The sequence below is a fragment of the Pan troglodytes genome, chromosome 18 (assembly GCF_028858775.2).
Source record: "Pan troglodytes isolate AG18354 chromosome 18, NHGRI_mPanTro3-v2.0_pri, whole genome shotgun sequence".
In the NCBI taxonomy this organism is placed as follows: Eukaryota; Metazoa; Chordata; class Mammalia; order Primates; family Hominidae; genus Pan; species Pan troglodytes.
In genome coordinates this window covers 66,750,278-66,765,519 of record NC_072416.2, presented here as the reverse complement: position 1 = coordinate 66,765,519, position 15,242 = coordinate 66,750,278, and the positions used below count along the sequence as shown (strand labels likewise).

At 48.5% G+C, this 15,242-nt stretch overlaps 1 protein-coding gene across 1 annotated transcript in view; it reads right to left on the bottom strand.

The window, feature by feature from the left end:
* Positions 1–1,379: 1,379 nt before the first annotated feature.
* Positions 1,380–15,242, bottom strand: part of CDH3 (cadherin 3) — a 77,066-nt gene continuing 63,203 nt past the window's right edge. Inside the window, exon 16 of the mRNA XM_054669492.2 lies at positions 1,380–1,566. Within this exon, the coding sequence (XP_054525467.1) occupies positions 1,420–1,566 (147 nt within the window). The 3' untranslated portion in view covers positions 1,380–1,419. The remainder of the gene's footprint in view (positions 1,567–15,242) is intronic.

Below are 15,242 nucleotides of genomic sequence, written 5' to 3'. Positions count from 1 at the left end.
AGTCTAAATTCCCTTCAAAAAAGGGACTTTGCAGCTAACATCATTTATTTATTTTTATTTACTTTTTTGAGACAGAGTCTTGCTCTGTCGCCCAGGCTGGAGTGCAGTGGCGCAATCTTGGCTCACTGCAACCTCCACCTCCTAGGTTCAAGCGATTCTCCTGCCTCAGCCTCCCAAGTAGCTGGGATTACGGTGTGCGCCACCACACCCGGCTAATTTTTGTATTTTCAGTAGAGACAGGGTTTTGCTATATTGGCCAGGCTGGTCTCAAACTCAAGTGATCCACCCACCTTGGCCTCCCAAAGTGCTGAGATTACAGGCGTGAGCCACCGTGTCTGGCCTCATTTATTTACGAAATCCCAGGAGGAGGCCAGAACATAGTGTAAGGAATTGACGAGTCTTATGACTTGAAGCAAAATTTATTTCCTTCTCTAAGTCTCAATTTATCTTCTGTAAAATGACTCAGTTAGCTAGAAGGAGGCTTGAGATCTCTTCTGCCTCTAAGAACCATGACATTGAGCTTCTTGAGATTGAAAGCTGGCACTGCACAGGATCCCATTTTTTCCTTTTGGGGACCAGGAGTTCTCAAGCAAGGGGTGTTTACGGAATCATGATGCTGTTTATTGCTTTTCAGTATTTAGACTCAACCTCCAGACAAAGTACAGAAGATTTAATTATAGCTATAGAACAAAATGTAAATGTTACGAATAATATATAACTATTAAAAATTGGGAATTGCTTGGGAGGGAAGCCAGGAAGCTTGAGAAGGACATTAAATTCCTCATCTTCTAACAAGTACTTCTCTGGAGAAGGAGAATTGGGCTGAGTGGTGAGTTCATAATTATTCGCTATATTATTATACTTTATAATTTATATATGTGATACATTTATTCTCTTTATATGTCAAATATTATCTCTAAAAGATAAAAAAAAAAAAAAAGTAATAGAGGCAGCGGATCACCTGAGGTCAGGATTTCAAAGCCAGCTGGGCCAACGTGGTGAAACCGTGTCTCTACTAAAAATACAAAAATTAGCCGGGCCTGGTGGTGGGTGCCTGTAATCCCAGCTACTCAGGGAGCTGAGGCAGGAGAATCCCTGCAACCTGGGAGGCAGAGATTGCAGTGAGCCGAGATCACGCCATTCCATTCCACTCCAGCCTGAGCAACAAGAGCGAAACCCGTCTCAAAAAATAAATAAATAAATAAATCTGTGTTGAAGGTCCCACTCCCTCCACTGTCCACAAAGATGACCCAACAAACCCAGTGCTACCAACTGCCCCTATTTGTCTGGGATCCTGGGTCTCTGGGGGTGTAAGACTTTCAGTGCTAAAACCATGAAAATCCCAGGTAAACTGGGAGAAGTTTGTTCCCTTACCAGAGTCAGTGAGGACTGATTGGATGGCTTGTCCACCCCACGTGCTCATGTACTCATGTATTTGTGGAAGGGCTGTGTCTTGGTCTTGCCAGGTGTCGTAGGTGGGAAAGGTGGAACTGGCCAGGCTGGATCCAGACTGTAGCCGGTGGCAAGAGCTTCCTGCCAGGGTGGAGACCTGCAGAGCAATAAAACCTGGGCAAAGGACAAGGGTTCCAATGAGGCCTAGAAAATTCCAGAGTCCAGATACAGGACGAGGCATCTATAATTCTCCAGAGTAACTGTCCAACTTTTCAGGCCACATTAACTCACTCACTCACTCGTTCATTCATTCATTCATTCATTCATTCAATAAACACTCACTGGCACCTAGCATGCACAAATGCTTGGCTGGTGACAGGGGCCCCTCCCTATCCTGAAGAAGCTTTTGATCTGACGGAATAAACAGACAAGGGAGCCAGGGATTTACAACCCAGGGATTTACAACCCAGAGCAATAAGCAAGGATAATCCTTTTGTTGTTGTTGATGTTGTTGTTGTTGGTAGTCTTGCTTATCACCCAGGTTGGAGTGCAGTAGTGCCATCTCGGCTCACTGCAACTTCTGCCTCCCAGGTTCAAGCAATTCTCCTGCCTCAGTCTCCTGAGTAGCTGGAGTTACAGGCACCCGCCACACACCCAGCTAACTTTTGTATTTTTAGTAGAGATAGGGTTTCACCATGTTGGCCAGGCTGGTCTCGAACTCCTGACGTCAAGTGATCTGCCTGCCTCAGCCTCCCAAAGTGCTAGAATTACAGGCGTGAGTCACCACGCCTGGCCAACAAGGATGATCTTAACAATTATGTATTATTATTTTGTTTTGAGACGGAGTTTCAGAAATATGATGGGGAGCAAAGTGACATTTAAGCTGAGTTAACCAGTGTTTCTGGCAGAAGTCACCACCTGGGCAAAGGCCCAGAAGGGAGAAGAGCTTAGTCTAGCCAAGAAGGGAGAGGCAGGAGGTTAGACTCAAGAGCAGGGAAGGGGCTGGGCATAGTGGCTCACACCTGTAATCCCTAACTGCTGAGTACCCGCAGTTAAAAGACTGAACTGTGGCCGGGCGCGGTGGCTCATGCCTTTAATCCCAGCACTTTGGGAGGCCAAGGCAGGTTGATCATCTGAGGTTAGGAGTTCGAGACCAGCCTGGCCAATATGGTGAAACCCCGTCTCTACTAAAAATACAAAAATTAGCCAGACCTGGTGGCAGACACCTGTAATCTCAGCAACTCGGGAGGCTGAGGCAGGAGAATTGCTGGAAACTGGGAGGCAGAGGTTGCAGTGAGCCAAGATCGTGCTACTGCACTCCAGCCCAAGCCGACAACAGCGAGACTCCATCTCAAAAAAAAAAAAAAAAAAAAAAAGACTAAACTGCATAAAGGGTAAGGTCCAGGAACACTGAGATGCTGAGAGGATGTCACACAGCTTGTCTCCAGGAATGTCACATGATTTAGTATGATGATTAGGAGCATGGGCCCTGAAATGAGAGGGCTGGATCAAATACTGGGGATACTGGGCTATGTTGACCTTGACAATTTATGAAACCTCTGCGCACCTAGGTTCTTGTCAATTAGTAAAATAGAGGTAGTGCTAGTTCCTACCATCTAGGAGTGGTATAAGGATGAAATGAACTAATACCTGCAAAGTGCTTAATACATCTAAATGCTCAATAAAGGCCTGGCATGGTGGCTCATGCCTGTAATCCCAGCACTTTGGGAGGCCGAGAAGGGTGGATCACTTGAGGTCAAGAGTTCGAGACCAGCCTGGCTAACATGGTAAAACCCATCTCTACTAATAATACAAAAATTAGTCGGCGTGGTGGCAGGCTCCTGTAATCCCAGCTACTCGGGCTTGGGAGGCTGAGGCAGGAGAATCGCTTGAGCCTGGGAGGCAGATGTTGCAGTGAACTGAGATCGTGCCACTGCATTCCGGCCTGGGCAACAGAGCGAGACTCCATCTCAAAAAAAAAAAAAAAAGACTTAATAAAGAACATTTAAAACACTATTGTCTTGCCCTACCCTTCTGATGTGAAAAAACACATGTATGGGTAGCCTGGCAGTGACTCAGTGCTCAATAGATGTCTGTGCCTTGTTAGAGATGTTTAGAGCTCTCTCTTCCCTTTCTGGGCTAAGAAACTATGTTTCTGGGAGGCAAAGGTACTTGCCCAAGGTCACCAGCAAGTCCCGGACACAGCTGTCAGGCTGGGCTTGACAAACTTTAGATTTTAAGAGGTTCTGCAAAGATCTGATTTAGGGTATGCATGGGGAATTCCCTTGCTACCCAGAATTTCACAGATCTCAAGCTCTCTTTCTTTCTCTTTTTTTTTTTTTTAGCCTCCCCTCATGTTAAAAAAAATTAGTTTGCATATGGTAAAATTCACACTTTTTGGCATTCAGTTCTGTGAGGTTTTTTGTTTTGGTTTGGTTTGGAGTTTTTTCTTGAGACAGGGTTTCACTCTGGCACCCAAGCTGGTATGCAGTGGTGTGATCATGGCTTACTGCAGCCTCGACCTCCTGGGCTCAAGAGATCCTCCCACCTCAGCCTCCCAAGTAGCTGGGACCACAGGTGGGCATGCCACCATGCCTGGCTAATTTTGTTCATTTTTTGTAGAGAAGAGGTTTCACTATGTTGCCCAGGCTGGTCTTGAACTCCTAGGCTCAAGGGATCCTCCCTCCTCGGCCTCCCAAAGTGTTGGGATTACATGCGTGAGCCACTGCATCTGGCCAAGTTCTGTGAGTTTTGACAGACACAAGCAGTTGTATATCCACCACTATAATCAAGATGTAGTACAGTTCCATCTCTGGGTGTGGTGGCTCATGCCTGCAATCCCAGCACTTTGGGAGGCCAAGATGGGCGGATCACGAGGTCAGGAGTTTGAGATCAGCCTGGCCAATATGGTGAAACCCCATCTCTAATAAAAATACAAAAATTAGCTGGTGTGTGCCTGAGGTCCCAGCTACTTGGGAGGCTGAGGCAGGAGAATTTTGCTTGAACCCGGGAGGCAGAGGTTGCAGTGAGCCAAGATGGCGCCACTGCACTCCAGCCTGGGTGACAGAGCGAGACTCCCTCTCAAAAAAAAAAAAAAGAACAGTTCCATCATGCCAAAAAATCCCCCTGTGCCCTTGTAGATGACCACACCCCTCATTCCTGGTCCCCGACAACCACTGGGCCCTTTTCTGTCCCCAGAGTTTTGCTTTTTCTAGATTGTCATATAAATGGAATCATACAGTATGTGGCCTGTTGTATATGTTTCTTTCACTTAGCAAAATACTTTTGAGCATATTGTTGTGTATGTCTGTAGTTCATAGTTCGTTTTTTATCTTTTTTTTTTTTCTTTTTTTTTGAGACGGAGTCTCACTCTTTTTTGCCCAGGCTGGAGTGCAATGGCGCAATCTCCACTCACTGCAACCTCCACCTCCTGGGTTCAAGCAATTCTCCCTGTCTCAGCCTCCCGAGTAGCTGGGATTACAGGCGTGCACCACCACGCCCGGCTAATTTTGTATTTTTAGTAGAGATGGGGTTTCACCATGTTGGCTAGGCTGGTCTCGAACTGCTGACCTCAGGTGATCCACCTGCCTTGGCCTCCCAAAGTGCTGGGATTACAGGCGTGAGTGAGCCACCGCGCCCGGCCCCGTTTTTTTTCTTAATAGTCTTCCATTATTGTATAGCTACACCACAATTAATTGTTGTATCCATTTACCAGTTAATGAGCACTTGGGCTATTTCCTGTTTGGGGCTATTATAAATAAAGCTTCTAGGAACATGTATGCATCTTTGTGTGGACATATGTTTTCATTCTTCTTGGGTAAATACCTAGGAGCAGAGTTACTAAATCATATGGTTAGCATATGTTTATGCTTTCTAAGAGACTGCCAAACTGTTTTCCTTTTTTATTTTTTTTTTTGAGACAGAGTCTCATTCTGTTGCCCAGGATGGAGTGCAGTGGAGCAATCTCGGCTCACTGCAACCTCCACCTCCCGGATTCAAGCGATTTTGTTGTCTCAGCCTCCCGAGTAGCTGGGATTACAGGCATGCGCCACCACACCCGGCTAATTTTTTTGTATTTTTAGTAGAGATGGGTTTTTGACATCTTGGCCAGGCTGGTTTTGAACTCCTGACCTCAGATGATCCACCCGCCTCGGCCTCCCAAAGTGCTGGGATTATAGGCATGAGCCACCACACCCAGCCAGCCAAACTGTTTTTCAAAGTGGCTGTCTTAGTCTGTTTTACGTTGCTATAACAGAATTCCTGACACTGGGTAATTTAACACACAAAAAAAGTTTAGCCAGTTCGGTGGCTCACACCTGTAATCCCAGCACTTTGGGAGGCTGAGGTGGGAGGATCACTTGAGCTCAGAAGTTTGAGATCAGCCTGGGCAACATGGCAAAACCTATCTCTAGAAAAAATACAAAAACTAGCCAGAGTGGCACGTGCCTGTTGTCCTAGCTACCCAGGAGGCTGAGGTAGGAGGATCACTTGAACCTGGGGGCAGAGATTGCAGTGAGCCATGATTGTGCCACTGCACTCCAGTCTGGGCAACTCCAGCCTGGGCAACAGAATGAGACTCTGTCTCAAAAATAAAAAAAGAAAAGAAAAGGAAAAAGAAAAAGTTTATTTAGCTCATGATTCTGGAGTCTGGGAAGTCCATGACTGGGCAGCTCATATAGTGAAGGCCTGGTGCTGCTTTAACTCATGGGGAAAAGTGGAGGTGGAAGCAGGCACAATAACCCAGTCTCTGAGAAAGATATAAATCTATCTTAATGACCTAATCACATCTTTCTTTCTTTTTTTTTTTTCTTTAGAGGAAGTCTCGCTCTTATCCCCCAGGCTGGAGTGCAATGGCGCCATCTCAACTCACTGCAACGTCTAACTCCCAGGTTCAAGCGATTCTCCTGCCTCAGCCTCCCGCGTAGCTGGGATTACAGGTGCCTGCCACCACGCCCAGCTAATTTTTGTACTTTTAGTAGAGACGGGGTTTCACCATGTTGGCCAGGCTGGTCTCGAACTCCTGACCTCAAGTGATCTGCCTGCCTCAGCCTCCCAAAGTGCTGGAATTACAAGCGTGAGCCACCGCGCTCGGCCTGACCTAATCACAACTTTAAGGCACTGCTTCCTAACACTGTTACACTGACAACTAAATTTCAACATGAGTTTGGTTGGGGACAAACACATCTAGGCCACAGCTGTGGCCATACCATTTTATAATGCCGTCAGCAATGCATGAGACTTCTAGTTGCTCCACATCCTTGTTAGCCTTTGGTATGTTGCCAGTCTTTTCAATTTTAGCCATTCTAATAGGTAAGTAGTGGTATCTTATTGTCATTTTAATTTATCTAATCATGAATATTGAGCACTGTATATTTTCCTTTGAAAAATTATACAAGTAATAAAGATCTGCAATAGAAAAAAATTTTAAATGCAGATAAGCAAAAATAAGAAAAATACAAATCATCTGTCACTCTAGAGATAATCACAATTGACATTTTGAGCTATATCCAACCTTTGTCTCTTCAGACAAAAACATATAATTGTATTTTATTGGCCAGGCCTGTTGGCTGATGCCTATAATCCCAGCACTTTGGGAGGCCAAAGTGGGAGGATCACTTGAGCTCAGGAATTTGAGAGTAGCCTGGACAACATAGTGAGACCCTGTCTCTACTTAAAAAAAAAAAAAAAAGAAAAAAAAAGAAAAAAATCTGGGCATGGTGGCTTGTGCCTGTAGTCCCAGTTACTTGGGAGGCTGAGGCGGGAGGATCACTTGAGCCTGGGAGGTTGGGGCTGCAGTGAGCTATGGTCACGCCAAGGCACTCCAGCCTGAGAGACAGAGTGAGATCCTGTCTCCAACAAAACAAAGAAACCAAAACAGTAAGTCTTACTGTACCATCCTGTGCTACCCTCCTTCCCTCCCCAGAGGCAACTACTGTTATCAGTTTTTTTCTTTTCTTTTTTTTTTTTTTTTTTGAGCCGGAGTCTCATTCTGTCGCCCAGGCTGGAGTGCAGTGGCATGGTCATAGCTCATTGTAACCTCAAACTCCTGGGCTCAAGTAAATTTCCCACCTCAGCCTCTGGAGTATCTGGGACTACAGGCAAGAACCACCACACATGGCTGATTTTTAATCTTTTGTAGAGATGAGGGTCTCGATATGTTGCCCAGCCTGGTCTCAAGCTCCTGGGCTCAAGCAATCTTCCCACTTTGGCTTCCCAAAGTACTGGGATTACAGGAGTGAGCCACTGTGCCTGGCTGCCTCAATAGCACTTTAATGTCAGTATGATTTTCCACGATTTGAATGCCTACAATTTATTGAATCAATTCCCTTTTTGAAGAACCTGGGTTTTTTCCAGTGCTTAGTCTTTTTTTTTTTTTTTTCTCTCACTGCAACCTCCGCCTCCCGGGTTCAAGTGATTCTCCTGCCTCAGCCTCCCAAGTAGCTGGGATTACAGACATGCACCACCACACCCAGCTAATTTTGTATTTTTAGTAGAGATAGGGTTTACCATGTTGGTCAAACAGGTCTCAAATTCCTGATTTCAGGTGATCCACCCGCCTCAGCCTCCTAAAGTGTTGGGATTACAGGCATGAGCCACAGTGCCTGGCCAATGCTTAGTCTTACAAGCAATGTTGCGAGGAAATCCTTAATCTGTACACCTGTGAGAAATTGTATGGGCAGGTCTTTAAGATGAACGTCTCCAAGTGGAGTTACTGGGTCAAAGGTCATGTGCTTGTTTCAGGTTTTTGAACCATATGTTGTGCCCACCAGCAAGGAGAGGGGTGGTCCAGGGATCTGGCAGCAGGCCTGGTACTGTGAGGTCTTTTGTTTCTTACGCTACTCCAGAGGCTATTCATCAGCAAAGCAATGTTAACCATTCCCAGGACCTCCCTGTGGGGTGGCAGGAAGTGGGGCGGCTTCTCAGGGCAAAGAACAACATGTCTTTATTAAAATGCTGTGCACCAAGAACGCTTTATGAGTACAGACCTTGGCCTTGCTATTGGGCAACTCCCTGCAGGCTGGAGTGGGGCTATGTCTCTGGGAGAAGATGAGCAGGACTCCAGGGTGTGCCCGGGTTACTTGAACATCGCCCCAGTTCCTCTCACTCAGTTATGCAATTAATACTACTGTGGAGTGGGCAAGAGCTGGATTCAAATCCTCTCTTTCTTTCTTTTTTTTTTGAGAGTCGTGTTCTGTCGCCCAGGCTGGAGTGCAGTGACATCATCTTGGCTCACTGCAACCTCCGTCTCCCAGGTTCAAGTAATTATCCTGCCTCAGCCTCCCGAGTAGCTGGGACTACAGGGCTGCACCACTATGCCTGGCTAATTTTTTGTATTTTTAGTAGAGATGGGGTTTTGCTATGTTGGCACGGCTGGTCTCGAACTCCTGGCTTCGAGTGATCTGCTCACCTCAGCCTTCCAAAGTGTTGGGATTACAGGTGTGAGTCATGGCGCCCAGCCTCAGATTCCCTTTCTGCTGCTTCCTGGGTGTGTGGCATTGGGCAAGTTTAGAACTTCTGTGACTTTGGTTTGCCCCTCTGTAAAATGGGGCTAATAGTACCTCTCTTATGAGGTTGTCTTGATACTTTTTATTTTTTGAGACAGGGTCTTGTTCTATCGCCCAGGCTGGAGTGCAGTGGCCCAATCATAGCTCACTGCCAGCCTCAAACTCCTGGGATCAAGTGATCCTGCCTCAGCCTCCCAAGTGGCTGGGACTACAGACACGGGTCACCATGCCTGGCTAATTTTTAAATTTTTGTAATGATGAAGTCTTGCTGTGTTGCCCAGGCTAGTCCTGGCTTCAAGCAATCCTCCTGCCTCCGCTTCCCAAAGCGCTGGGATTACAGACAAACCACTGAACCTGGCCTTGTCTTGATACTTAAATGAGGTAGTACACATAAAGTGCTCGGAATACATTTGGTAGCTGAAAGTGCTCTACAGCTATTACCTATCACCAGGGACCTTCGGTGGGCGAGATCACAGTTCCTCAGACTGGTTGGGGAAATGGACAGGTAAAGAGACAATTACAATTCTGTGTGCTGGGTGTATTCATACAGATGCTAAGAAAACTCTAGGGGAGGAATACTAAATCCAGAAGGCTTCCTGGGGGAAAAAATGACATTTTGGCAGGAACTAAGCGGCTTGTAGGCTAAGGCAGAGGCAAAGTCGTTGAGAGACTAGAGACCAGCCATTAACTCCCTTTGCTGGGAATGTGGTGATGGAATTCACAGAAGGTTTTCAGTCCTGGATTTCAATTCCGATTTCTCAGCACCTGCCTGGGTCCCAGGTCCTGTGCTCGGTGCTGGGGTGAGGGTAGAGGCTGAACATAATTAGGCAAAAGTGCTCAGTAAGCTTAAGATCTAACTGGGGGGCTGGGTGCGGTGGCTCACGCCTATAATCCCACCACTTTGGGAGGCCAGGGTGGGCAGATCACCTGACGTCAGGAGTTCGAGACCAACCTGGCCAACATAATGAAACCCTGTCTCTACTAAAAATATAAAAATTAGCTGGGCATGGTAGCGTGTACCTGTAATCCCAGCTACTTGGGAGGCTGAGGCAGGAGGATTGCTCGAACCCAGGGGGCGGAGGTTGCAGTGAGCTGAGATCGAGCCACTGCACTCCAGCCTGGGTGACAGAGCGAAACTCTGTCTCCAAAATAATAATAATAATAATAATAAATAGAATAAAAATTGATCAGATTTGGGCAGGGATGGGGTGAGAAGAAAAGGCACCCCAGGTAGGGAAAACAGCACAAGCAAAGGTAAAGCAGCAGGAAGGCCTATATTCCAGGAAGGGTGCATTGCCCAGTGTGGCTGTGTGGTCTGTACCTGGGGAGCGGGACAGTGGGCAGGAGCTAGGGCTATAAGGTCAACCTAGGCTGGGATTTGAAGGGCGTCCGATGACATGCTGCTTGGCCCTTGTCCAGTAGGTCATGGGAAAAGAACGAAAGTGTTTAAGCAGAGAAGGGATGTGATGGGATCTGCGTTCCGGAAAGGTCACTCTGGCATAGCTGGAGGAGGAGTCCTTGGGAAGCAGGGAGCACAGCTGGGAGGCTCCTGCAATCGTCTCAACAAGAAATCTGGGGGTCTGGCCTAGGTCAGGGGAGGTGGGCACCGAGAGGAGGGGTGGAGGGTTTGTAAGCAGACTCTGAAACACTTGAAATCAACACCTTGACACTATTCCCTGGCAGCTCCAGGGTCGGGATGTCTAAAATCCCTGGAAAAATAAACTTGCTCCCGCCTCAGCCAGCAGGAAGAAGAGCAACCCGATATGCTTGTTGATTAGGATTAGGGAACTTTTTCCCCCTTTATTGAGGGTCAACTGAATTATTAGTGGGGCAAAAGAGACAGAGGGAGACATATAAAAGTGAAGCGACTCAATTTTATTGTTTTTCCTTGACGGAAACAATGTATGAGATAGATCAACATTTAAAATGTTTTTCAAGGGTCATAAAGAGTAGTCAACCAAAAACAATCTTGACTTCATTTCCATAGAGACAGAGAGAGTGGGGAGAGGAGGGACAGAAGGGCGGGGAGATCACAGGAGGAGGGGAGACAGACCAGAAAGGGAGGATGCTGCACTGGCTGCGAGGCGGCTGCTTAGGAACCTTGGAATTGACCAGGCAAGGTAGCTCATGCCTTTAATCCCAGCACTTTGGGAGGCTGAGGCGGGTGGATCACCTGAGGTCAGGAGTTCGAGACCAGCCTGGCCAACATGGTGAAACCCCAACTCTACTAAAAATACAAAAATTAGCTGGGCATGGTGGCACATGCCTGTAATCCCAGCTACTTGGGAGGCTGAGGCAGGAGAATTGCTTGAACCCGGGAGGCGGAGGTTGCAGTGAGCCAAGATCGAGCCACTGCACTCCAGCCTGGGTGACAGAGGGAGTAGCCATCTCAAAAAAAAAAGGAACCTGGGAATTGAGAGGTCCCGAGTTCAAATCTCAGCCAAGTTCTCCCACCGTTCTCCCGTATCTGTCAAATGGGGATTATAACATCTTCACCATCTGCACAATGTTATGGTATTGGATTTTCATCTTAGAAAGATCAGATCACTCTGGCCACCTGATTGGAGCCAGATAAGAGAAAATGTACCCATAGACTACCCGCTCTTAGAATGCTTTTAAGACAAGGAGGTTATTATAATTATTATGACCATTATTATTATTATTGCTATTATCGTAGCTTTATTATTATTTTCTTTTGAAATTCTGCTTGGCCACTGTTTACTCCCAGCTCCAGCTGCTCTTGTTGAAACCTCTCTGGGCCGGGTGTGATGGCTCACGCCTGTAATCCCAGAATTTTAGGAGGTCAAGGTGGGAGGATTGCTTGAGCCCAGGAGTTGGAAACCAGCCTGGATAACATGGAGAAACCCCATCTCTATAAAAAGTACAAAAATTAGCCAGGCATAGTCACATGCACCTGTAGTGCCAGCTACTCGGGAGGCTGAATGGGAGGATTGCTCGAACCTGGGGGGTTGAGGCTGCAGTGAGCTATGATTGTGCCACTGCACGTCAGCCTGGGTGACATCGTGAGAGTCTGTCTCAAAAAAAAAAAAGAAAACAAAAAAACCCAAGAAACAAACAAAACACAAGGAACATCTCTGGACTCCTAGCTTCCTAGGATCATGCAGGGTGGAGGGTGCACTCTCAAAACTCCCATCTTAGGGCTGTCCTGGGAGCACTGGCTGCTCCTCCATCCCTGGGCTGCACCCAGAGTAGACAGGGCTGCCTTGTTCCTCTTATCCTCCCACTCCACTGTCCGATACTGAAAGGCGACACAAGCAGGGTTCCTCTGCTCCTCTCTGTGAGTCAGTGCCCATGCCCTCACCCTCGTGCCCCCTACTCAGGCCTCACCCCTCAGCTTTTACTTCTCTTCCTGGGAAACCACCCCAGGGGGGAGGCAAAGAAGATGAAATAAAGGATGTAAGTTCCCACGGGACCACCACTTCCCCTTTCCCCTTCCTCTCCAGCTGCTGGCCACTTCCCCGTCCCCTCTCTAGTGGGAAGCAGAACAGAGGCTGTGGGAAACCGGCACCATACAGTCCCTGGCATGGGCGCAGCCAGCCCCGCGTGCAGCCAGCCCTGTGTGCAGTTCCTCACCTGTGTAACCCTGCTGCACCTGAACTTCCTCACTCACAGGTCCCCCAGCCGCCTCCAAGTGTTCAAAATGCCCAGAACTCTGCACTGCACTCCTCACACCTGCTCTTTCTCTTTCTTTCTTCTTTCCTTTTCTTTCTTTTTCTTTCTTTTTTTCTCTTTCTCCCTCTATCTCTCTCTGCTGGAGTTTCACTTTTGTTGCCCAGGCTGGAGTGCAATGGCGCAACCCAGCTCACGGCAACCTCCGCCTCCTGGGTTCAAGCGATTCTCCTGCCTCAGCCTCCCGAGTAGCTGGGATTACAGGCATGCGTCACCATGCCCGGCTAGTTTTGTATTTTTAGTAGAGACAGGGTTTCTCCATGTTGGTCAGGCTGGTCTCAAACTCCCGACCTCAGTGGATCCGTCCACCTTGGCCTCCCAAAGTGCTGGGATTACAAGCATGAGCCACCTCGCCTTCTCTCCTCTCCTCCCCTCCCCTCCCCTCCCCTTTCCTCCCGTCCCCTCCCCCCTCCTTCCCCTCCCCTCCCCTCTCCTCCCTTCTCTCCTTCCCTCTCTCCTTTCTTCCTTTCTTTTCTTCTTTCTCTCTCTCTCTCCCTTTTTCTCTTTCTCTCCTTTCTTTCTTCTGAGACAGAATCTCGCTCTGTCGCCCAGGCTGGAGTGCAGTCACTCGATCTCGGCTCACTGCAACCTCTGCCTCCTGGGTTCAAACGATTACTCCCGCCCCGGCCTCCTGAGTAGCTGGAATTACAGGCGCCCGCCACCACACTCGGCTAATTTTTGTATTTTTAGTAGAGACGGGGTTTTGCCATGTTGGCCAGGCTGGTCTCAAGCGATCCGCCCACTTCGGCCTTCCAAAGTGCTGGGATTACAGGCGTGAGCCACCGCGCCCAGCCGGAGTTTTTCAACCTAAGCGCTATTGACTTTTCAGAGGGAGGATCATGTGCTGTGGGGGCTGTCCTGTGCATTGTAGGGGGTTCAGCAACATCTCTGGCCTCTACCCATTAGATGCCAGTAGCACCCCCACTCCAGTGGTAACAACCACAAATGACTCCAGACATTGCCAAATATCCCCTGAGATGGCATAACTACCCCTGGTTGAGAACCACTCGGTTAGGGTGACCAGCTGGGATGGCGAGGCATCCTCAGACTAGCAAATGGGAAGCCAGGGCAGCCCTTAGTCCTAACAGGGCAAGTGCAGAAACTGCCTTTCAGACCCCAGGGAGTGTTGGAGCCATGGAAGAGGGTCCACATGACAGGAGCTGTGGCCATAGAGGGTGCAGAGCGCAGCCAGTGCCAAACCCAGCCCGGCAGGGAGGGAGCAGGCGGAGTGATACTGCCACTTCCCCTCCTTCCCGCCCCATCTCCTGTGGGTTCCTTCCCCCAATGTAACCAACCTAATCCAGAACACAGGGCAGCTAGGGCTGCCTCCTGGGTGCAGAGCAGCGGGAAGAAGGGAAGAGAGTGGATCTGGGGGAAACGGGGAATTAACCAGCGCAGAGGCCATTGTGGTCATCCCAGTTGAGGTGCTGGTGGCTGGGACAAAGGTGGTGGTGGAGAATGGACAGAAGTGGTTGAATTCCAGGATATCTGGGAGGACTCCATGGATGATCAGCATGGGCAGTCAATAAAAGGAAGGAGTTGAGGACAAGGTGTTTAGGTTTCTGGTTTGGGCAGCTGGGCTGATGATGGTGCCGTCTTTAGAAATGAAGGAGACAGAAAAAAGAGGCCAGGCGCGGTGGCTCACGCCTGTAATCCCAGCACTTTGCAAGGCCGAGGTGGGTGGGTCGCTTGAAACCAGCCTAGCCAACATGGCGAAACCTTGTTTCCACTAAAAATACAAAAATTAGCTGGGCGTGGTGGAGGGCGCCTACAATCCCAGCACCTTGGGAGGCTTAGGTAGTAGAATCGCTTGAACCTGGGAGGCAGAGGTTGCAGTGAGCCGAGATTGTGCCACTGTACTCCAGCCTGGGTGACGGAGGGAGACCCTGCAACCCTGCTCACCCCACTGTAGACTGCACCTCCATGAACCCTTCTCCGGTCACCTTTTGAGCTTGCCTCTCTTGCTTGCCAGCACTCTAATTGACAAAAGTGCTTCTGCGCCGGGTGCAGGGGCTCGTGCCTGTAATCCCAACACTTTGGGAGGCCCAGGAGGGAGGATGGCTTGAAGCCAGATAGAGACCAGCCTGGACAACACAGTGAGACCCCGTCCCTACCAAAAACAAAAAATTAGCTGGGGGTGGTGGTACACACTTGTAGTCCCAGCTATTCAGCAGGCTGAGGTGGGAGGATTGCTTGAATCCAGGAGGTCAAGGCTGCAGTGAACTGTGATTATACCACTGCACTCAGCCTAGTAGATGGAGTGAGACCTTGTCCCAGAAAAACAACAAATAGGCTGGGTGCAGTGGCTCACACCTGTAATCCCAGCACTTTGGGAGGCTGAGGTGGGCAGATCACCTGAGTTCAGGAGTTTGAGACCAGTCTGGTCAACATAGTGAAACCCAGTACCTAATTAAAAAATACAAAAATCAGCCAGCATGGTAGCTCACACCTGTAATCCCAGCACTTTGGGAGGCCGAGGTGGGTGGATCACCTGAGGTCAGGAGATTGAGATCAGCCTAACCAACATGGTGAAACCCCGTCTCTACTAAAATACAAAAATTAGCCAGGTGTGGTGGCGGGCGCCTGTAATCCCAGCTACTCAGGAGGCTGAGGCAGGAGAATCTCTTGAACCCGGGAGGTGGAGGTTTCAGTGAG